Source organism: Rhodamnia argentea, chromosome 10, assembly GCF_020921035.1.
Source record: "Rhodamnia argentea isolate NSW1041297 chromosome 10, ASM2092103v1, whole genome shotgun sequence".
Classification (NCBI taxonomy): Eukaryota; Viridiplantae; Streptophyta; class Magnoliopsida; order Myrtales; family Myrtaceae; genus Rhodamnia; species Rhodamnia argentea.
In genome coordinates this window covers 18,044,926-18,067,612 of record NC_063159.1, presented here as the reverse complement: position 1 = coordinate 18,067,612, position 22,687 = coordinate 18,044,926, and the positions used below count along the sequence as shown (strand labels likewise).

Genomic DNA, 22,687 nt, shown 5'->3' with positions numbered 1-22,687 from the left:
AGAAAATATCATCTCATTTATTTCTATACTCTTCATTACATATCTTTCAACAAAATATATAGATATTTAGGTAACTTAGAAATATCTAAAATTCTTGAGGGAAGAGAAGAGGTGCATTTCTTCAATAGAATATAGTAAAATTTTCGTTATTCGGTATCTCGTAAAAGAAACAAATATTGCAAAAGAACCTAATTAGAAGAATACACATTTTTGAAGTCTTATTTGAGTTAGGGAGTTGCTACTCGATAGTCCGACAAGATCGTCATTATTTCTAACCTCACGATTTTTCAATTAACAAGTACTTTATGCAAACCATACCGTGATGGTGTGATGATCTATGGTCAGAAATAACCGACAAAATTATCCGACCGTTATGAAAACATTTCCCTTTTGAGTTACTATACTACATTACTGCCCTTTAGAACATAGGATTTTCTAGGAAGTTGCTAGCTTGACAATCCGACAAAATTGTTAGTTAATTCAGATTACACGATCTCTCAATCAATAAGTGTTTTATGCGAAATACGCGATGATTATGTGTGGATTTGTGATTGAGATTGTACCGTTCCCGATAGTATTATCAGAAAGCATTTCCCAATTTGTTAACACTTATCGTAATTCATGCCATTTCTCTTATCCATATCGATCTTCCCATTTTCTTTTTGCAAACCAACTCTCTCGTCATGTCATGTCCACTCGCCTCTACCTACAAAGGGCCCCCAAGGAGTTACAAAAGGCCAAAGCAACACATGAGGCAGTCAACACGCAAGCCAAGCATGCTCGGAATAATGTGTAAGTCTTAATTTTCGATGAACTCTTTTATAATGATTGCCATTTCATGTGTGCTTTGTCTTGATACATGCTTCGTGCCACGAAGGCAAGTCATTGTAAGGCTCAACTGAAAGTGAACAGGGTGGTCAACAATGTTCTGTCCAAGGAACGCATGTTCATGTACAACATGAAGTAGGTGGAGGCCATCCTTGTACTTGTGGAGCGGCTCGACGAACATAGGCGCCTCCATCGTGTGGAGATTAATTGCAACGACATGTCCGTTGCTTCTGACATAGGGAGCGCTCTCCTAGAACATGGATTTAGGTAGGTTCTACATTGAATTTCGTGTTTAAATATATCTTTTTAGAGTTTTATTTGTTCTTAACTAGTCATATTGGTTATATAGGGCATTGTATGAGCTTGCTCGACGCGTAGATTAGCGTGATAGTGACTAGGGGTGATCGGTTTCCAATCCAGTCCAGTTCTCCTCAAAAATCGAGAACTGGACCAGTGGTCCCGGTTCTCAATTTTTTGGAACCCAGAACCGGACCACCGGTCCGGTCCGGTTCCCGGGCGGTTCCATTGCACCGGACACATGCAATATATATGCATCATTCTTGACATGGAGCACACGAGCTTGGCCGACTATTTGGATGAGTACACTTTGTATGAATGGTTTAGTTCTTGCTGGACTCTTTGTAAGTCTTATTTGCAAGATAAGTTGCTGTTCTCTATCCTTTACAGCATCTTCATTAAGTGGGTCATCTGAAGCTTTTGATTGACAAATGGAAACATCCATCATGCTTTACCATGACTGATTGTGGAGAGATGAGTTACTTCATTGTTGGCGTACACAGAGATTTGTTTGAATTAGATTTTGTTCATGTGTGATACGAGAATCCCTTGCTACTCCATAGGGATTATTCTTTCAGTTGTCTTAGTGCATCAAACATGGCACAAGCTTGTGAAATCAGCTTCAGACCATCTCCATTATGTTTTCTTTGCGTTTTATTGGTTTGTTTATTTCCCAAACCTTCTTTGTCTGGGGTCCGAAGGTCAACTTCAGGTTTTCCCTTGATGATGTGCACCGAACTTAAATTAAAAAATTAAAAAAAATTCTATCGGTCCTGTCCGGACGGTCCGGTCCTAGAGGACCTTAAAATTGGGAACTTGACCGCTCCCTCTAGAACCGGGAACCGAACCACCAGTCCGGGCGGTTTCGGTCCGGGTGGTCCGAGTGATCCGATTTGCTCACCCCTAATAGTGACACTATAGTTTGCTTTATGATGTCTATCTACGAACGAAAAACCTATTGTGTAGAAACTTAACTCCTTAGAGAAAACTTTGCTTTTGCTTATCTAGAGCTGTTGACGGATTGAGTTTTTTACTGATACGTCTCGATGCTCCCTAGCTTGGTAAATAGATATTGGGAGTGAGAGGACAATGTTTTGCAATGGTAAATAGATACAGAGGACACCACCCTTCACATAGATTTTGGTTATCCTTTCACCCTGTCGATTTTCAGTCTTGAATTCGATCAGAGGATTTAGTTGTCACTGTGGAAGTAAATTAAGGTGCTCCAACTACATTTGATCCCCGTGTGTCCTCTGCATCTCTCTTCATACCCTAGTCGATCACCCTATCTAGTGGATGCGAGGTGCTGAAGATGCTGATGCACAGGGTTCACCGTGTGATTTGGGTTTCAATAATCTTACTTTCAGCCCTGTTGGCTTTAGGTATCTCTAAGACCTCTACATGAAAGGCTCAAGTGTTAAGGGAGCACTCACAGAGCAATTGGTTGCCAATTGTCCAATTTTGGAGTGACTGCACTGGAAAATCTTGGGAGAGTTTTGACATTTTCCGGCCAATCACTTAAGCCGAAACACTTGCACGTGCGAAGTTGTCGCACCTTAGGTGCCTTGATGTTTATGATACAAGTCTCATCTCCTTTACTTTCTTTGGGATAGGAATTCTGCTGGGTATGGACAATGTAACCCTTGCTAGTTGAGCTTTGCATTGGTCAGAGAGTTTGGAAAGCATGCATGTGATCATGTCTCGGGTTTCAACTTGTCTTTCTTGTCTGCATATTCTCAAGCTGTGAATTTTCTTGTCCACCACGTGTAAGCATCAACTGATATCGAGTTTCAAACTTTATTTGATTCTTCTGTTTTCTGTGACCCACCTCATGTGTTCTGTGATCCACCTCATGGCTAATGACACTGCATTGCCTGTGCATTTGATACAGTTGGGATGCCTGAGAACTCATCTTCTGCCTGAGTTAACCAGTTTGAGGTCAGCCCTTTAGAATATGAAGATACTGGTCTACTTGCACTCACTCTCTCGGTCAAGGCAATGCAGGTGGTGGGCCTTCCTTCTGACTCTATTGAGTTGTAGATTCGTGAGGACTGATTGTGGTGGGATAGAATCTAAACCGGGCCATTGCTAAATCTTAATGGTATTTGCCTGTCTCTGCTTGGCAATTCGAGAGAGTTAGCCTTGGAATTTGTGCTTTGGTACATCTTCGATCTTCTGATAATCGAAGTAGATTTACTTCCCATTAAGAGAGTTCTGTCGTGCACTGGCATTTGACAGTGTAATTTCTGTTGAGGTGATTAAGTAGGCAAAAGGCAATCCCCCATACTCGCTTCACGGAGTCGCAAATACCGAAGCAAGCAAAAGAACATGCTAAGAAAGAGAGATGAACCGCTGCCTTGGCCGATTCAAAAGGACGGTCGGTGATTGGCTGATTTCCCCCTGCAAATGATAGTCTCGCTCGACAGAACCAAACTCAAAATCAGACAGTACTTAAGAAACAAATAATTAGAGAAAGAAAGGCCAACTTTTCTTGATTAGCGAAAATCCCCACTTAGCTACTCTTCGGTTTCTGCAGTTGGCAATTACAGAGAGAAGAGAGACAGAAATTTTTATACATGGTACATTTTTTTTTTTTTAGGTCGAACACAAGGTACATACTTGACAAGGCAAAATGACTGGATTGTGAGGAAAAGACCGAGCAGCACGAGATACAGCCTACACATTTGACGCTGAGTTCAAAGAACCTCGCTCATCGAGATTAGCGGAAAACCAATGATTTTGAAACGATTGGGGTTAGAACATTCTTCGTTCCTACATCATGTTGATGCTTAACACGCAACAGCAACGACCACAAACAAAACGAACCAGATCTTGAGCTCCGAGCTCCGTACCTCTGGGGCATCATGCTGTCGATTGCCCACCCGAAACATTAAGAATACGAATCGTTTAGCTCCGTACCTATGTCAGTAGGGCCATTTCTTCTCAGCTTACTTACAAAAGAATTCTTCAGGGTGCATGGCACATCATTTTCACAATTTATCAGCATTAAATTGTAGAGGTCACCATTCCTTCACGGTTTGTTGATTAGGGTCTGGACCTATGATCTCATGGAGAAGGTTCCCTCCTAATCATACCTAAGAGGTCTTGGACTACTTCCGACATCAGTGGCCTGAATTCTGGCTCCGACTGTGAAAACAAGAAAACATGAGCGAGAGAGAGGATTAGTTATATACCCAAAAAATGTCCAACTGAAAGAATATACCTAAACCTCTGAAAGTATAATATAGGACAGTATGAAAGCATAATACAAACACTTCAGAGCGCGAAAGCTCTCACCTGAACGCAGCGAGATATGATATCAGCAAACCGTGACAAGGATTTGGCAGGGTACTGTCCCTTAATAGAAGGATCGACCATTCTGGACAGTGCATCAATGTCATGGAGTTGAGGGATTGCCCACCTCACAAGAAATTGCTCTCCTCGATTCCGTGACCTGAAAATGATTCGTCAAGGAAAAGAACAAAAAGATGTTGGATAAAGCCACAGCTGGAAACAAAGTTTGAATCCAAAGTATCAAATCAATATGTACTTTTAGGTCTTACGTGTCATAGGATTTTCGGCCTGTCAGAAGTTCTAACATGACTACCCCAAAGCTGTAGACGTCACTTTGGATTGTATAAATTCCGGACTCGAACTCAGGGGCTCCATATCCATAAGTAGTTTGAAGCTGCCCTGACAACTGAAGAAGAAAGAAACCTACTTAAATTTCAAGCAACAGCAGTACCACAACACCAACCCACTTGCTCATCACTTCACACTGAAAATTTCGGATCACTAATGCGCATGACATGGATGATTAAATTGGTACATGGCTTAGATTTCCATTACAATTGTTCCGAATGGAAAAATTAATAAGAGGATGTATCAAGGAGAACTTTTTATGAGTGATTTAGCATGTAATGGGATGGATTGCGGCAGTTTGACATCCCGTCAAGTTGATTTTCAAAAACTCATGAAAATAGCTTACTTGGCTAACTGAGCCTGAAGAGATCAATGCAGCTAAACCGCATTCAGAAACATGCACAGAAAGATCATCATCAAGGAGAATATTTGAGGACTTGAAGTTCCTATGCACAATAGGTGGCTGACAGACCTCGTGCAAGTACCTGTGCACAGCAAATGCTTCTACATGATAATCACACAGGATTAAAAGAAACCCCAATCTAATTGTGCCTGAATATGGATAGACTTACTCTAAGGCTCTGGCAGCTTCAAGCGCCATCCTAATGCGGGAATTCCAACTGAAATTCTTCTTGAAATCATCGTCCAAATGAAGCGCATCCTGTAACGTCCCATTACTGCAATACTCAAATATTAGAAGCCTTTCGCCATGCTCAGCACAGTAACCCATGAGTTCCACGACGTTTGCGTGTCTAATCTTGTCGATATTGTTCACCAATTCCAGAAACTCAACATCCTTCTGCTGACTGGAAGCCCTCTTGTCCAATTTCTTGACAGCAAGCAACTGTGCAAACATCCAGAAAACTACGAGTAAGTAAACATTTGCGAGACGAAACAACTTTCAAGCCACTCAAGCAAGATCACACCTATTTCATTTATGTTAGCAGAATTGAACATTAATTCAAAATCCTTTTGCATCTGTCTAAAGTTCACAGAACAAATTCGAAGAATGCTGCATTCCATGTATTTGTATATTTCATCTTATGGATGTTATGGTGCAATGTGCCAGGGCTTAGCTGAATCCCCCATCATGCACTGACATTATGAAGAATTTAGAAGACAAATAAGAATGTCTCAACCAACAAAGCAATAGTCAAAGAGACCACGCGATAGTAAGAGCAGCCCAAACCCTAAGATTAATCAGGAACCAGATAGTACGCCTGGAACAAAAGTTAAGTTTCTCTTTGCCTCTCCTAACTTGAATCGATTTCAATGAAAATGTACTGAAATGGAAGCGTTCTTCAGAAGGTCCATATTCAAGCATGCATATCGTGCCATCAATCATATATAGGCGCTTATCAGAACAAGTGAAAAGTCTAGGATTTAAAAAACTGAATATTCAGCTTAACATTAAAGAGAATGAATCACATATCAAAAGCTCAGCATCTAAAGAGCTGAAACCTGAAAAAAATTAGCCATACGAACTGTTACCTTGCCATCAGGAAGCTCTGCCCTATACACACTACCAAGCATGCCACTTCCAATCAGATTTTCTTGAGAAAAGCTGTTCGTGAATTGCTGAAGGGATGCAATGGTGAAGGACTTGGCAGAAACCAGAGGAATATGAGTTCTCCTGGAAGGCTTTATGGCCATTGTTTCTTCAGGCACAGCGGGCTTCACAATAATTTCGGGAGGTGGTGGAGGAGGTGGCGGAGGAGGTGGCGGAGGAAGCAGAGGAGGAGGAGGGGGAGGGGGAGGGGGAGGAGGTGTCAAGTACACATCAAGTGCACTCACATCAATCTCCCGATCTTCCCGATCAGGCATCAGACCAGTTCTCTGTGCATTTCTTTCTCGTTCGTTTTGTATCCTCGGAACGGCCCACACTTTCCTGCTCTCTGGTTGATGATCCTCCGACAGTTTCTCAATTGTCTCTTTAGGTACTGCAGGAAGAAACTCCATCTTTAGTGATCAAGCTTTGACAAAAATTTAACGCATTTAAAGTATCAGTTGTACAGCACAAAAGACTGGACCAGTTTACTTGCCTTTATCCGCATGACTCAGTGACGGGACTAAGGAAGGATTTTTCCTAGGATTGTCTCTTTTGCCATTATATGCACCAATGCCGTGCCTCTGGGAAATTCTATCAACCTCATGTCTTCTTCTAATACACGCAGGTATGAAAAGTGCAAGTGCCAGAGCCAAAATTACAAAGGATAAGACTACTGCTATTGCTATCCAGACGATTCTTTTGGAGGACGACTTTTTTGAGGAACCAGATTTTGATTGCTCTGTCGCAGATGGTCCGTCTGCCCGTTTTGGCGGTGCTTTAGTGGAAGATGGCGGCCCGGCCCCAAAGAAAGGAGTCCCTAATGACGGCACCGTTGGGGTCGAAGGCGAAGGTAACGGAGCATCACTGGAATTGAAAGGATTTCCATCTTTTCTGCAGATTACAAAGTGATCATCAAATAGTGCCCCTGACACACCACAGTCAAATATAAATGTCCCCAAGGAAGAACAATAAGACATTTTCATTACTTTCAAAAAGCTGGAAGAGGCAAAGGCCGATAGAGCTTGTGATTTCTAATAGAAGATACACTTCAAAAGCACTAGAGCATAAAAAGCAGTGGGTGAAATATATCATCAACTACCTCGCATGCATAAGGGGGAAAAAGCCTAGCATTCATTACGATCTAATCGATTAAGAAAACAGTTTTGAGATGGTAGCAATAAGTTCTTTGGCTTCGTATTGACATACTTAAAAGAGTTTAAAGAATTATGCCATCACGGCCTCGTAAAATTCAATTTCAGCAACCACAGAATTACCAAACTTATGCAATAAAAAATCTTCCTGTGAAGATCATAGAGTGTAACACTAGCATAAATTCCACAGATATTACCATTTCCTCTGCTATCATATCAGAATAACATTTCATGAGGGGCAGGTGGGCAAAAATGATTAAGCATGATGGCGAATAAATTACTTTAGTAGCAGAGTGCATTTAAAATGTAGCTCTCACCTAAAATTCGGGATACTCTGTAATTTATCAGGTATAGGTCCAGAGAAAAGGTTATTCTCTATATTCCTGTACAACAAAACGCATAAAAAGAAGCAAATAAGTGAAGGACCATAAAAAAGCAGAACTCTGGACGAAGCACTATAAATTTAAATGAAAATATGAAAGTAATCTGAAGCAAAGTTAAGAAAAGTACAGATCTCTCAGGGGAAGCTCTTGTAGAACATTAAGGGTTCCCGATAACTGGTTGTTCTGTATGCGTCTGCAAATTTAGGAGTAAAATCAGATGGCGGAGAAGGAATTCACAGGCATAAATGCATCTTCAGTGTACAGTAAGTACTCACAGGGTGGTCAAAGATGATAGATCTCCCAAAGAAGGAGGAAGATGCCCACTCAAATTATTACTGGATAAGTCGCTGCACAGGAACACTTTCTATCACGACATATGTCAAGGAAAGTCATATAGGAAATAAGGCTTTCGTGACGTAGATAACAAAACCCTACAGATTGATTAATCCTATAAGGGATTGGAAAGCATCCGGAATTTCACCACTCAAAAGATTGTTATTTAGAGACCTGAAATACAGAGATAGATAAAGCTCAGAAGAAATAACAGCAAAGGAAATCGAGTTTTAGCTGAAAGGAAAAGCCATAGTTAAGAAAGCAGTAATTACATGGCTGCCAGTTCAGTCAGAGAAGACAAAGAACTTGGGATGCTTCCAGTGAACTGATTAGCTGAAAGAAAACTGCCAAAAGTGATAACAATTACATCTTTTATACAAGGAGGCACACGCAGAAAAAGCAAAAGTTGTTTTCGTCCGGCAATCACGAAATAACATACAAGGTTTGCATGGTAACAGGCAAATTTGATGGAATGCTCCCACCTATGCGGTTGTTGCTCAGATCTCTGCAATAGGAAAACGGAAATATGTCAATGAAACTACATGAGAATGCCTAGAGCAAAACATAACGGGCCTGAAATTTAGCATAAATGCCACAGTATGTCAGCTAGCTAAAATGACTATTTTCAGCCAATCTTATAGCACAATCACCTACTTAATGATATCGTAGCATCTCAGTGAGATAAAATTAGCACATTATACACTGGAACTGCCACTTCAGCATCAATACTTCCCAAACTCCATGTAAGTTGATTACCTCAGCTAAGTTTCCTTCAACGAAGGCCTCTTCATTATACAGTGACAAGAGCAATCGCACAGAAATGGGAAAATACTACTGGAGTCATTCACAGAGACACGAATGCCACTTTTGCATGCAAACAGATGCTCGTGCAAAGACAGAGAGAGGAGATAGACTTACATAGTTCTGATTGAAGCAAATGTCCCCAAGCTATCCCCCAGTTCGCCTCCCAAATTGGCTCCATTAAGAATACTGTGAAGCCATGCGGTCAAATAAAAATGGAAAATGAGTGATGTGAACATCGGCCAAAATTCTCGAGAGGAAAAAAGAATGCGAACTAACATTGATCTTATATCGGTGTTATTGCAAGAAACTCCTTGCCATGTACCTCCGCATGGGTCTCCTCCACTAGCAACCCACCCAGGAAGAACAGGGGATCCCAGAGCCATGTACAAGTTATTTATCGCAGTAACTAAACCAACAAACAACAATGCAGATAATTAAGCTCTGTTAAGTACCTATACTTTTCAAAAAGAAACAGAAAGCGCGATGGAGAAGCGAAAAAATCGATTGAAAAGCAATTTAACAAAAACTGGCATCTTCCATCGACTATACCATAGATACCCCCAATCTGCAATCAAGATTAACCAAAATGCAAAAATGAACTTGGAATTCATCCTCATTTAACTTCAGAGAGATTTTAGAGTTGGGAGTGTCATAGTTAAAGAGTCCAAACTGTTCAATGCTATAATCAGCTAGCGAACCCAACTGATCGAACTGGAGTAATTCATACATCGAAACAGTAATTGATCCCCCAGTTCCTCCACTTCCAGCAATCCAGAAAAGAGTTGTTCCCCCCACCAACAAAAAATAAAAGAAGGAGAAGAAGAAAAGAAGAGAGAGATGTATAAAATCCAGCCTTACCATCACCGGGATTAGTGTCGCCAAGCGAAATGCGAGGCGCAAAAATCAACAGAAACCCCAGCAAGAACTGCACGTACATCTTCAAGTCCACCCCACCCACAGCAGATGCAGATCTTCTCCTTCCCCTTGATCTCCACACCACCTTCATTCCTCTGTTTCCTCCCTCTTCACTCACAATAACATGTACCTCACTCTCCAACCTGCACAATCAGCAGAGAAAATCACAAAGCGTCGTCAAGACAACGATCTATTATCATTGACCATAAAATCAACTCCATCGAGTACTTCGAAGCTCGCGGGCACGAGGCAACAGAGAAGAAGCAAGTGAAAACGGCATTCTAAAATCTCAAACGGCTCGAAAGACCATCCACATCATCGTCCCCCCAGCGGATGCACGCAACATAACCAACCGGGACAGCTCAAGAATCGCAATGAACTTACAGAGAACCACAGAGCCACGGAATCACGCGAAATGCAGAGAGAAATCCGCAGCACCACCGTACGCAAAAGAAAAAGGCGAAGACGTTCGGGCGTTGTTTAACCCAGGAACCAAAGCAAAAGAAAAGGCGAAAACTTAAGTGTTAAGGTTCGCTGAGCTTAAGACAATGGAGAGAGCGAGAGCGAGAGCGAGCGAGAAAGACAGATGGGTTTCAGAACAAGAGCATCAAGAGAATGCCCGTCAAGGCTACAGATTAAGACTAAAGTACGACCAGAATGACTTAAAAAAAAAACACACGAAAGAGAATAAAGAAAAATAAACCCTAACCGCGGACAAAGGAGTACTCGACGTAGACAGGTGCGGCGAGTTCTAGCGAGAGAAACGGGGAGGTTCGCCTCTGCTCTGCTGCTTCCGTGCCTGTTCTTTTTATCTCCACCCCCCCACCACCACTTCTCTCTCTATAAAAACAAAAGGAAAACGAAAAAAGAACAAGCGAGCGAGCCAGTCGTGTGTCCACATGCATATCTCCTCGGAGAAAGTCATGTGTCTAACGTCAATTTGAGCTGCGAGCTGCCGGATCCACGCGCGGCGCGGCGCGTGCCGTCACGGTTGTTACCGCTGCGGTCATTTTCTATTTGCGGGAAGGGCACGGTTGGTAAATTCCCGCGGGGGCGTGACGGACTTGGGACTTGGGGAAGGCGTCGCGTGGCGGGGGCGGTTGGACATTCCCGCTTCCCACTTATTCCGCCGCTGCCTTTTTCCGACAGGTCCACCGAATTCGCTGGTTTAAGTAAACGCGAGTTAGCGATAGTTCCACTCAGTTCATGTTTTTTTATTTATTAAGTAAGATTTTCAACTCTTTGTTTTTTTTTTTTTTTTTTGCTTGCAAAATTGATTTACATAAAAATAATATGTGATTCTAGAAATAAGGGGAAAATAATAGATGATCGGTATGCATTTTGTCTAAAACTATATTAGTATCAATTAAGGGTGAGTAAGTTGGATCGACCGAACCGGGATCGGCCCGGACAAGATCGGGGGTTCGGTTCCTAATTCCAAAGGGTGGCAATCTGGTTTCCAATCCCTAAAATTGGAATCGTTGGCCGAGCAATCCGATTCCCGATTCCAAGGGTACAGGACCGGACCGATCGATTTTAATTCTTTTTTTTATTTTTGAATTTTGTTTTGTCCTTACCTTATTCTTTCTCTTTATTCAATTGTTGCTCCTATGATTTCTCTACTCGAATTGCGATTTCATCATTCACAAATCGCCATGTTGCGAAGCCAAATGACACGAGATTGTATGAAAATGGAGCATGTTGCTTCATTTGGTGTCTTTTTCCTCGATTATTGGACATTTTATCGATTTCATTGGACCACTCGAAGACTGGATCAGATCGAGAAGTGCTCACCGCTAGTATCAATAGAATTTTTGTATGGTAAGGCAAATAAATACGTTAATTATGCTATATCATTTATTTAAAATGAAAAACAGCACCATACCAATGTGAAAAATGAAAAGTTACGTAGAACAGATGTAGCTAATTAATAAGTTTATGTCCATTTATCAAAGCATGAAAAGTGAAACGTCCAATAGCCTCTTATTTCATATGTTTGGAGGTAAATATATGAATTGAAACGAACTAAGTGAGCGTAATTTAAATGTGCTATTCATCTGTTTTTGTTCAAAATGTTACATCGGTCACTTCCAAATTACGATACGAAATGAATTGACTTTATTACGAACAAGAATGCAATCAACATAGACTAAACTTCATTTATTTCGTGTTGGGAAATACGATGTTGAAACTAAAGGGAAAGGGGAACGGTCACAAACAAAACAATATAACATTAATCGAAACAAACAAGTCAAGACATTAACGAGGTAAAATACTGTTTGTTGCACATGTAGATGCTTAATAATATTGTTCTTTTTTTTTTAATCCAAACATGTTTATAGATGACATCATGGAGGCTCAGTCTACGAGCAAAAATTTAAATTAAGAGCTAAACAAATTATTAAAGCTATACTTGCATAGTTGGGTCCCAAACAGAATTTAATGGTAGTCGCTCATCGTTCACCAAACTGCACGGGGCTGAGAAGAGCACTCGCGAGAGTAGAATCTCGTCTCTACTCTCCCTCCCGGGTCAACGGGATGGTCAATCAACCATCAACTTTCGCGTAATTGGATTTGGCATTGATTAATTGGAATATTTATTTAGAAGAAGACGGAGAGTGCAGACCAAGCGTCGCGGGACGGCGCGTGGGGAATTAATTGTTGAAGGATCGTTTCGGACTTTTCCCTTTTTGTCCAATAATAGCTGCGGGTTATCTCTAACATGGCATCACGTGAGAGATTATCAAATGAACGGTCGTTTCTTACCGTGACCCTACTACCCTTTTCCCCCCCTGATCAAATATGAATAAAGTTAAAAAGAAATCACTAAAATAAATTTAACACGACAAACCAATATTTAATCAACATGATAAATTTTACCTACGACCTTTGAAGCGTACCAAAAAAAAAAAAACACACACACACAAACAAAAAAAAAAATTACCATTATTATGAAAATAGAATTATAAAAATAGCATTCTCCCAAAATATCAATTTATTCTTACCGTCATCTTGTCTATTTTCGACCCACACAACTCTCCTTGTGTTGTGTTGGTAGATGATTAGTAAAGGCACATTCTCAACTCACCCAAAACGGGGCCACTCGATCTTACTATCGATTTCACGGTGTTTATTATCAATTTCACGGTGTTTCGACAGCACTTTGGAATCATATTATATTTCCTAAACAAACATCAAAAGATTATCTTCCTAAAATTGCTCGGAACATTTTTTTTTTTTCAGAGGACCATCGAGTAAAGGCTCGAATTCATTGATTATAAATGAAATATATTGTTTTTTAACACGATATGTATTTTTTTTTTTTTTTAGGTTTGAAATGCCGTGTTCACCGGTTCTAATACGTACACTAAAATATTCCCAGATTCCATCCAGTTCACCTTTGACTAATTTATGCATTTTTTTTTTTGCCTTTTGTCTTGTTTTGGAGGACCAAGAAATGCGCAAAGTCTTCGATGGCTAATCTCCTACGTCAACTGGTTGTTGTGTTTTAAAAGGTGTATGGTCCGCATTCCAATTTGTAAATCAATTTTTCCTGTGAACAAGGTCTAGTGTCGCGAGCATTGCAACACTAAAATTCAAGCGGGTGTATCATCATCGTAACTTTCACGAGAGCTCATGACCCACGAAAAGAAAATTAAAACACATAGGAATAAAATTACTTCCCTCCTACCCACGTTCCGAAAAAAGAGAAGAAAAAAAATCAAGCTCGTGCTCGACACCACAAAATATTTGGAATGAAATAATTATCTCCGGGCCGAACTTTTGGGTTTTTGCTATACTCTTACGTACTTATTTCAAGCGCTACAAGCATCGAGATGTTTAGGATATATTAATTAGTCGTTGTTAAGCGGTAAACCCAACTCGTTCGTCGAAATTTCCTTTTGGTCGGAAAGCCGCTTTTGGGGAAAAAAAGAAAGGATAAAGCATCCACGGCATTTCTCCCCCCTCTTTTAATCTCTCTTTTTCCAACGAAGAAAATCCGGGCTCGAAAGAGGAGCGGCCCTGTTTTTCCCTGTCCCCCCCACCCTTATCCCCAATCCTCCACCTCATCTAACCATCCCACATAACCCGAAAGGCCGCCGCCGTCGAAAGAAGTTGATCTTTTCTTACATCCACGAATCGGATTTGCGCCAAGACGTGGCAACGACGGGTTCAAGGTCAAACAACCAACAACGACGCTGAAAGCTAAGGCATCGTATCTTATTATGGTGGTTGGTTAACGATACGATAGGGCCCTGGAAAAGAGAAGGACGTTTCGAAGATGCGGAGAGGGATAATAAAATTTGGAAAGGACTGTCATTCGACGATCGAGAGAGCTGCAGTCGCAGGTGTCGCTCTCCTTCAACGGTCGGAGATGGGGTGCAAATTCTGCGCGTCGGAACCGAGTGGGATCATTTCTTTTCTTTTCTTTTTTCCCTTAGAAGCACATGAAATTCTATTCGAGCGATGTCGGTGGAGCCCGCCCGCTGCTCGGCCCCGCGGTGGCCCGCCCTCATTGTCTTTCTGTCTCGCTTTTTGGCATTTTCTCAGATTGGCACGCTATCGAGTCGAGTCGCACTGGTCCTTCTGGGTGAACGAATGAACGGCCGAACCGTGGAGCGTCGCTTCGGCCGTCGATGCAGTGCAGTTTCGCGCGGTCCTTTTTCCCGCTGCCCACTGATTCTACCGAATCGAATCCCTGTTTTGGCTAAACCGGTTGCGTGGCCTCGCGATGCCATCTATCCCCCGCACCCCATGTACTAGGCATGTCCGGCTAAGACCCCGAAATTATCCAAAAAAAATCTTAACTCTATTGAATTTTTTTTCGAATTTAATCTTAAATCTTTTGATTTTTTCAATTAAAACATAAACATTTTCACTTTTTATCAATTGAGTCTATTCGATCAATTTTGATAAATAAAAAAAAATCACCGACGTGAATGCCGTCCATCTCGCGTGGCACAATTGGCGCCGACGTAGATAATTTTCAATAATAATTTTCAAATATCTTTTTTTTTAACTTTTTCTAATCGGCGAGGGTCTCTAACCTAGGCAAGGTTGGCCTTGCTCACTGTTGCGATGGCCTCGCCCGGTGGATGAGGGTCCGGCAACCTTCGCCGGCCACATTAATAAAAAAGAAAAGAAAAGAAATAATAGAAAAATTAAATAAAAAAATAAATAGGAAAAATAGTAAAAATTATGCACGTCATCGTTTCACGATTAAAATTGGTCGACGGACACAACGAGACAAAACATGAAAAAGTTTATCACTCAAAATTCATAAAATTAAAATGTCTAAAATTGAATTAACAAAAACACAATAGGTTTAAGACCTTTGGAACAGTTTTCCTAGCTAGGGCTGAATCTCAATAGAAACAGTGGCCGTCCGAATGCAAATTTGAATTGAATCTCGTTCCGGTTCACTTCGTCTTATTAACGGGCAGTATTAGGGTATGAATCTCTTACCTGGTAACGCGAATCGGAAAACGCTCGCATGATGTCGTCATTTGAATCCGTGGTTTGTAAAACCGGTTCTCTTTCACCGCACGGAACAAAAAGTCGTGTGCATCGATTCGGGGATATAGGGAACTCGTGACTTGGTATGATCGCGAAAGGAGCACGGATGATGAGAGACGCACTCGAAGTGGAGACTAGAGGAGGGTTATCTCGTTTCTCGGCTACGAAATGGCTTCGTTTGAAAAAGATGGAACGACAGCCATTTGATGTTTCTTTCTTCGTGCCGTCAATAACTGAAGACTACTTCGACGAACCCGACACGCTTGTTGTCCCACATAATCTACCCTGAACAGTCTTTAATTTGATTAGTCCATATCCACTTGGAACATCCTCTCCACCAGATAATGAAAGCACGTGGATCTGTGTTCTCGGACACCACCGGGAAAAATGACCAATTGAATTATTTCCCCCAGAAAAAACCAACAAAGAACAATCCAGGACTGACGATGATTGGACACGACGTGGAGCATAACATGCGAATAGTTAAATTAGGCTTCGTTTGTTTCGCGAAAAATAAAATAATTTTCCTAATCACTTTTATCTTTACCGAACCGATGCTCAAATCATTTTTCGTTTCATCGGGCTAACGTTGTGTGTACGGGAGGTTTAACTAACGGAAAATCCGACCGATGCTCAAATGATCGGGCTTGTGATTTGATTTCATATGACTTGGCGGAGGAGTTAGATAAATGCTCATCGCTTTACCCAAGTTGAAAATGACATTTCCATTTTTATTTTGGTTTATTTTTGTTTTGCTTCTGGCTAAGCATGCCTATTGCCTACGTTATGGTTAAGTGGATTAGAGGGGAAAATAACTAATTTAATGACGCCAAGCAAAGTTGTTGAAGTTCGTTACGCTAAGATAATATTGCCATCACTCGTCAGTTTGTCGTTTCATCTTACGGGGAATCTGACCTCTTCGAGAGCCTACTTAAAGCCCTATAAGCATTTTGAATTTGATCCTTAAATAGAAATAACATCTCGAGTTTGAAACACATGTCAACTCGAGCTGCTATAATAGCTGTATGGTTTACATGATTTTGCGCATTTTATTAGAAGGAAAATGTTGCATCTACCGAGGTAGCAAATAATTGTACATTTATCATTGAGGCCTCGTTTAGTTCAGCATTAGAAATGAGCATTGAGATTTTAAAGTTCCTTGGCCAAATACAAATGGTGTTTGCCGCCGCTGCCCCTCGCCACCGGCCACCGCCCGCCGCCATCACTTTTTTTTTTAAAAAGTAAAAATACTTTACAAAGTTCATTTTTCACCAAATAAGATTTACGTCAAAATTGTTTTCCAAATGTGTTTTTAAAATATACTTTACCAAACACTACTTGCATTTTGAAAAAGGTTTTTAGTGCAAAAGTATTTGCATTTTCTCAAAGTCCCTTGACCAAATGCTGAATCAAACGGGGCTTGAATGTACGATGTGCGGATGAATGCGGTTGCAAAACTATTTCCAAGTACACATATCGTCCACCCAATGACGAATGTGTAAAAATAGTTTTTACACTGGTGGTGGATCAAATTTTTTAGGATTAATACCACGAAAAACCTTAAGCTATTTTCTTAACTACGAAAATCCCAAAATCAATACACACGTGCCAAATTTATCCCAAACTGGTACATCCGTGACAAAGATACCCTCAATTAGTTTTCGTTAAATTTAACCGCTAAAGTGCTAAATTCTATGACACGTGGCAATTGATAGATATACCAACTTGGGGTTTTTCTTTCTATTTGTCATAGGTGTATCGGTTTGAAATTATTCATGGCATTAACTTAATTTAACTGAAGGTGTACCATAAAATTAAACATTTTCATGGTAAAAAAATTTAATTTATGATAAATTTGTTACAAGTGTACCAATTTAGGATTTTTAAAGGTTTAAAAAATAGTTTGGGGTAAAATTGTCACAACCGTACCAATTTAGGGTTTTTCGTTGTCAAAAAAATAGTTTAAAGTAAATTTATCACGGGTGTACTAGTTTGAAAATTTTCACGGTATTAATCTGATTTTTCACCCCGAGTGTCTCAAGTTTTAAGAGAAAATTCTAAAAAACACCTTGAACTGTTATTATTTTCTCAAAAGAGGATTCAAAGTTAAAAATTATTTTAAATATGAATTTGACATGATCATATCAATCTCAAAGAAAAGTCTGATCTCGCCCTTACTTGTGGGCGAGGCCGGCCTGACCATTGGTGAGAAAGGGGAGAGGGGCTTGTTGATGCTCATCGATCACCGGCAAAAAGAAAAGAGAGAAAAAAGAGGAAAAAATTATGAAAAAAAAGTGCACTTCACCTTCAGCCATATCATATAGAATTGATGTGTACTATTGCAGTACACTTTCGATTTAAATTGGTCGGATAGACGGATGAGAACGACATCACCATAAAAAGGTTGAGATTAATGATGTGGTCCTAGACGATGATTGTGGACAGCTGAACGAACTGACTGTTGCACGGTGATCGGAGTAGTGCTGTACGGATCAATCGCACGCAATTAGTTTCTACTTTCTACCGAGGGATTACCATCCGCCCGATCGATCATCATTGGCGCATCACACCAGAGGGTCGACGAGAGAGAGGGAGAGAAATGATTACGAATGCCGCGGTTGATGAGCTTTTTCAATGGCGACGGAGGAAAAAGATTTGAACTTTCCAGGCTGCCATTTCTTGACCTTTTGTCACTTTCTCCTCGTTACCCAAGAAGAGGAAGGAGATTGGAACTGGCTTTCCCGACTTTGGGAAGGGGTAAAAATATTTTATGATTTAAAAAAAAGCCTGCTAATATGATAGTTTTTAATACTATCAATTACTTCGGAATATATAACTTTTTAATCAATGAGCATTTTATATAAAATACACATTGATAGCGCGTGAATTTACGATTGAAATTGTGCTATCCATAGGACGCATTTCCCTTTTCCAAAAAGCACGAATTGGACAATTTAACGAAACGATAGATGTTAGGGTGTCGTTCATACTCTCCCATGATAAGAAAGCACATGGGGCTTTTACGATTTAAACCTATAATTTTTCATTAGTAGTTTATGTTTGGGCTTATGAATAGTTATTGCTATCTATATTATTTGTTACTTGTAATTGAGTGATGTAACAAGAGGTGCAATGTGTTAATTATAGCAAAATCATTTGTTGGATGTAGTCCTAGTTTAAAAATAAACCAGGATAAAATCTCGTGTCGCGATTTCTCTTTATCGCTTTACGTTTTATTTTAACTTGATTGTGTGTCGAATCCTATCAATGGATTCGTTTTCTAAGAGCTAAAGACATATATCATGTTACCCATTACACAAAAAAAAGAAAAAGAAAGAAAACACGTGTAGCATGTTGTGCTTTGATCCAACGGATTGACTGGGGAAGTCCATCCCCGATGGAAAATCTTATCGCTTGGACAACAACTCAACTTGTTGGCCTTTTTTTTTTGGAAAATGGGATTGCTCATGGGTTCGATTTCCAGTACCCTTCCGCGGTACGAACCGCTTTTATAGCCGAGCGCTCATTGGAAGCCCGCAACAAGCGTTTGCTTTGCTGAAATCAAATCCCGTCACATAGTCTAGTAATTAGAGCTCTTACCCCTCGAAAGTAATTTCGAGTTACGTTCGTCCCTCGGTGGCTTTTTAACTCCCCACCTACACCTACTTGTCACGTGGTCTGATAATAAGCTCTAACCACAATAGTAGTATGGTCGGACCAAACTGCTCTTTGACTTGATCTTGCTTCTAACCGTGATGTTACATAAATACGGTCGTCGTAAAATCGGACATCGGTTCGCATTGGTAACTTCTCTTGCACATATTATTTTTCACTCGGATTCTTACCCAGATCAAATCTGCAAAACAAAGAAAAAACAACAACAAAGAGAAAGTTCGAATTTGAAGAATTGCGCATAAGCATCCACAACAGCTAGGACGCAGACCCCGCCAGACTGGCTTCAGTTCCTTCACCAACTGCACGGTTTTGGCTGCTGGCGGGCGACGGACGATCAGCTTCCGTAGCTAGTAGTAATCTCTTTGTGGTCCATCCTTCGGAAGCAGCACCGAATCTAGCGCTTTCGAAAACTTCAAAAGAGGAGGAAAATGGGCTTGGGCCTGAACGGAATTTCGTCCGCCAGAGGCTATTGCAATGAGAAGATTAGCCCCGAGTAGAATTCAAACGTTCTCCAGCGCACCATCCTCTCTTTCTCGATCGCCCTTGCCCCGTCCTAATCACCGGTAATTTGTCTTAATTACTTCCCCCCTGACGACGCTCCTTTCTTGACCGTTTTCGCATTTTGAATTCTTCTTTTATACTCTCTCTCTCTCGTCATCCATCCCAAACGCTCGCAGCGACGCTCTCGCGAAACCTAAAGCCAGCACTCCCCCGAGAATGGGTTGCTGTTTCAGCTCCGCCGCGCGCCACCCACATGCCCGAAACCCCTCAAGACCCGACCTTTCTAAGCCGAACCATCCGGCGGGGCCATGTAGCAACACGTACGCGACACAGGCCGCTGCCACGCTCGAAGCAGAAGAAGAAGAGGAGGCCGTCAAGGAAGTTCTCTCCGAAACGCCTCTGCCGAAACCTCACCCTCCACCTCAAACAACAACCAGCGGCAATGCAGAATCCGAGGCTCGATTCTTGCCTAAGCTTGGAGAATGTGCACTGGAAGCCCAAACTCCGACCGGAAACAAAGAAGAGGTTGTCGCCGAAGCTGTTTCGGAGTGTTCGGAGCTATGCAGCGTCGGCGAGAGCTTCTCCACCGCCAGCGCCACTACGACGACCACTGCTACTACCGTCGCTGAGAAGGAGGCCGAAGTGACGAGCAGAGATAAAGGAGAAGTCACGCAGAGAGTGATCAAGAGATCTCCGATGAAGGCGCAGAGGAACCGTCCCTACAACGGGGAACAGGCGGCGAGGCGAGCGGCCAGATCTCCGGCGAAGAAGCCGGTGGTGCCGAGGACGACGGCGGCGGCGACGCAGCAACGGAGCCGCATGGGGACTACAACTGCCGCATTGCGGCGAGACCAGAGCGATGGCCTCGGCAGGCGGTCGAGGTCGCCGGCGGCCAGGAACGGCGGTGGCGGGAGGAGGAGCGTGGTAGGGGGTAGTCCGTCGAATAAGACCGGGAATGCCGGCGGCAGGTCGGCGGCCACGTCGGCCGGAGACGTGGATAAGAAGGAAGCGGATGCGGGTGGGGAGAGAGGAGACGAGGGCGATTCGAGGCAGGGGAATGAGTCCGTTGATAACCCTCTCGTCTCGTTGGAGTGCTTCATCTTTCTGTGATTTGAAATCTTGTGTTGCACTTGCAGCCATAACCATAAGCAGAAGATGTTTTGTCCAAGAAATAAAAAGGAAAAAAGATGGTGAAAATCAGAGCCTAGCATTTCGTCATTGTAAATATATGTTCTCGTCCAATTGGTCGGCTTGGCACTGAGAATATACGTTGGTCCTCGATGCGATTTTTCTTTTTAATTTTCTTATTGTAGGTTAATGGCTTCTTATTTTGCTTTGGAACAACCATGGAATCGTAGTTTTTATATATGTCAAACTAGGCTGTGAGCATCAGTTCGCTTCGCAACCCAGTCAAATTCGACCAAGGTATCACTCTCGATTCTTTTTGAGTTCGATTCGCGTGGTTCGAATCAAATCCAAGCTTGAATAACACTCGAATCAAATAGCTTGCAAACCTAATTCACATGTCATAAACATTCATCATACTCTCTTCGATTGAGGAGCATCTAACCCAAGTCCTCGGTCATTCAAAGAGACATAAAAGACATTATTGCATTGTTCGAGCTTACTGAACACCTGTTCAAGTACGACTTGAAAGATCGAAAGCATTGAAACTTTCGTGTCAAATCCAGTTTGAATATAGAATTGTCGCAATTCAATTTGGATTACAAATTTACGGTGCCAAAAAAATGAAGGCAATGGGATAGTGTCAAATGCGAATAAAAAGGTGGGTGGCACCGGCACCTTGCTTCTTTCCCCCTCTCTTTTGGGGACGAGAGAAAAGAGGGCGCTTTCTTCCGCCTCATCGGGATTCCGGCGCGGTGGGAGGGAGGGAGTGTGGGCATAGCTTTCTTGTCTTGATCGTCCACGGCCAAAAGGCGAAGGAACGACAGGCTGAAGCTGGCGACAAATTGATCTTAGCCTCGTTGGATTCGACTTCTACTCCCATTTCGAAAGCTACGAGACAAGAGAAGAACCCATGGTTGCTAGCTGGCCTGTACCAAAATGTTTCCGACGAACGTAGCATATTGTAAGTCAACGACTAAGTGAATGCCCCATGTTCATAATACTTGGTAAAAAAAGTGATATGCGATATATTAATCAGATTACTTCTAATCAAAGAGCCGCGTTCTGCATCGGTGATTTGCCCCCCAACCCCCCGGAAAAGAATGTGAATAGTGTCCTTGCTTTGCTCTCTTTTAAACCGGCCAATCCATGCGAGAGAGAGAAATTCTCTTCGATATGGTGTTCGGTTTTATATGAGAGGATAGAGCATACTTCTCACATTTGGAGCAATGCTATTCGCAATTTTTCGAATTCCATAGGTTCACTTCTTTTGATTCAATCACGGGTCTATGTTTGGATGTAGAGAAAGAATAAATGTGCTCGTATTACAATGTCACGAAGAACTTCCCTAGATTCATGGCAATAGGAAAAAAATGTCAACCGGTTATTTGAAATCTTTGTAATCACTCGTATAATGACACTTTGTATTATCAGAATTAAGATAGCATATGTTGCTACGATGCACAACTACAATCAGAGGATCAATGGCCGATGTGCCATAGGATGATCCTCGTGTTGTAGTAGTAACTAAAGGAGGTGGATCAAGAGGAGGGAAACAGTGCGGTTCCTAAAAAATTGACTAGCCCAATCAATTGATCGATTGCCCTTACTCATCAAAAGTAGAACCCCACCTTTCTAATTTGACTCGGGGCACAATCTTTTTCTCGTGGGTTGGGTCAAACTCGGCCTGGGCTTTGTTCCGAATGAAGCATCGGACTCGTTCTTCCGTCTTCGTCCAATTTACGAGACTCACTTTGGTCCATTTATTCCAAGATTTGGGCCGTCTTTTCCCTTTTGAGTTGGACCAAACCTTACGAGTTTGAAGGCCGGAGCAAAACCAAGGTCGATCCAGTCCCTTCAATCTTGGATCTCCAGCTAAACTTGCACTATAATACCAAGACTAGTAGTTTCATAAATCAATTGTAGAAACTGGCGCGACTAATCCTGAGTTATAGTACTCAAATGAG

At 41.7% G+C, this 22,687-nt stretch overlaps 2 protein-coding genes and 1 long non-coding RNA gene across 7 annotated transcripts; 1 reads left to right on the top strand and 2 right to left on the bottom strand.

The window, feature by feature from the left end:
• Nucleotides 1–2,633: 2,633 nt before the first annotated feature.
• Nucleotides 2,634–3,120, bottom strand: LOC125312655. Its single transcript, XR_007196727.1, has 2 exons — nucleotides 2,975–3,120; nucleotides 2,634–2,851 (listed from the first exon to the last, which is right to left on the bottom strand). It is a non-coding gene; the product is annotated as an uncharacterized LOC125312655 (long non-coding RNA).
• A 471-nt stretch (nucleotides 3,121–3,591) lies between these two features.
• Nucleotides 3,592–20,403, bottom strand: LOC115752362 (protein STRUBBELIG-RECEPTOR FAMILY 3-like). 5 transcript variants are annotated; one of them, XR_007196715.1, is made up of 20 exons: nucleotides 20,399–20,403; nucleotides 19,825–19,828; nucleotides 10,287–10,352; nucleotides 9,846–10,045; nucleotides 9,264–9,393; nucleotides 9,102–9,173; nucleotides 8,623–8,688; nucleotides 8,456–8,527; nucleotides 8,286–8,357; nucleotides 8,126–8,197; nucleotides 7,978–8,043; nucleotides 7,785–7,850; nucleotides 6,810–7,207; nucleotides 6,259–6,707; nucleotides 5,340–5,611; nucleotides 5,114–5,252; nucleotides 4,689–4,825; nucleotides 4,423–4,579; nucleotides 4,082–4,272; nucleotides 3,592–3,992 (listed from the first exon to the last, which is right to left on the bottom strand). XR_007196715.1 is itself a non-coding variant. In XM_030690507.2 (19 exons), the coding sequence occupies exons 4-19, from the start codon at nucleotides 9,991–9,993 to the stop codon at nucleotides 4,192–4,194; spliced, it is 2,397 nt and encodes a 798-aa protein (XP_030546367.1). In that variant the 5' UTR covers nucleotides 9,994–10,045; nucleotides 10,287–10,352; nucleotides 19,825–19,828; nucleotides 20,399–20,403; the 3' UTR covers nucleotides 3,592–4,191. The 5 variants fall into 5 exon arrangements, 4 of the variants coding, with proteins under 4 accessions (XP_030546367.1, XP_030546371.1, XP_030546370.1 ...); XM_030690507.2 differs by having other exon boundaries at nucleotides 3,592–4,272; XM_030690511.2 differs by having other exon boundaries at nucleotides 3,592–4,272; nucleotides 6,816–7,207.
• On the top strand, nucleotides 19,812–20,705 carry LOC115752331. Its single transcript, XM_030690475.1, has one exon. It carries the CDS (start codon nucleotides 19,812–19,814, stop codon nucleotides 20,703–20,705), a length of 894 nt encoding a protein of 297 aa, XP_030546335.1.
• The last annotated feature ends 1,982 nt before the right edge of the window (nucleotides 20,706–22,687 follow it).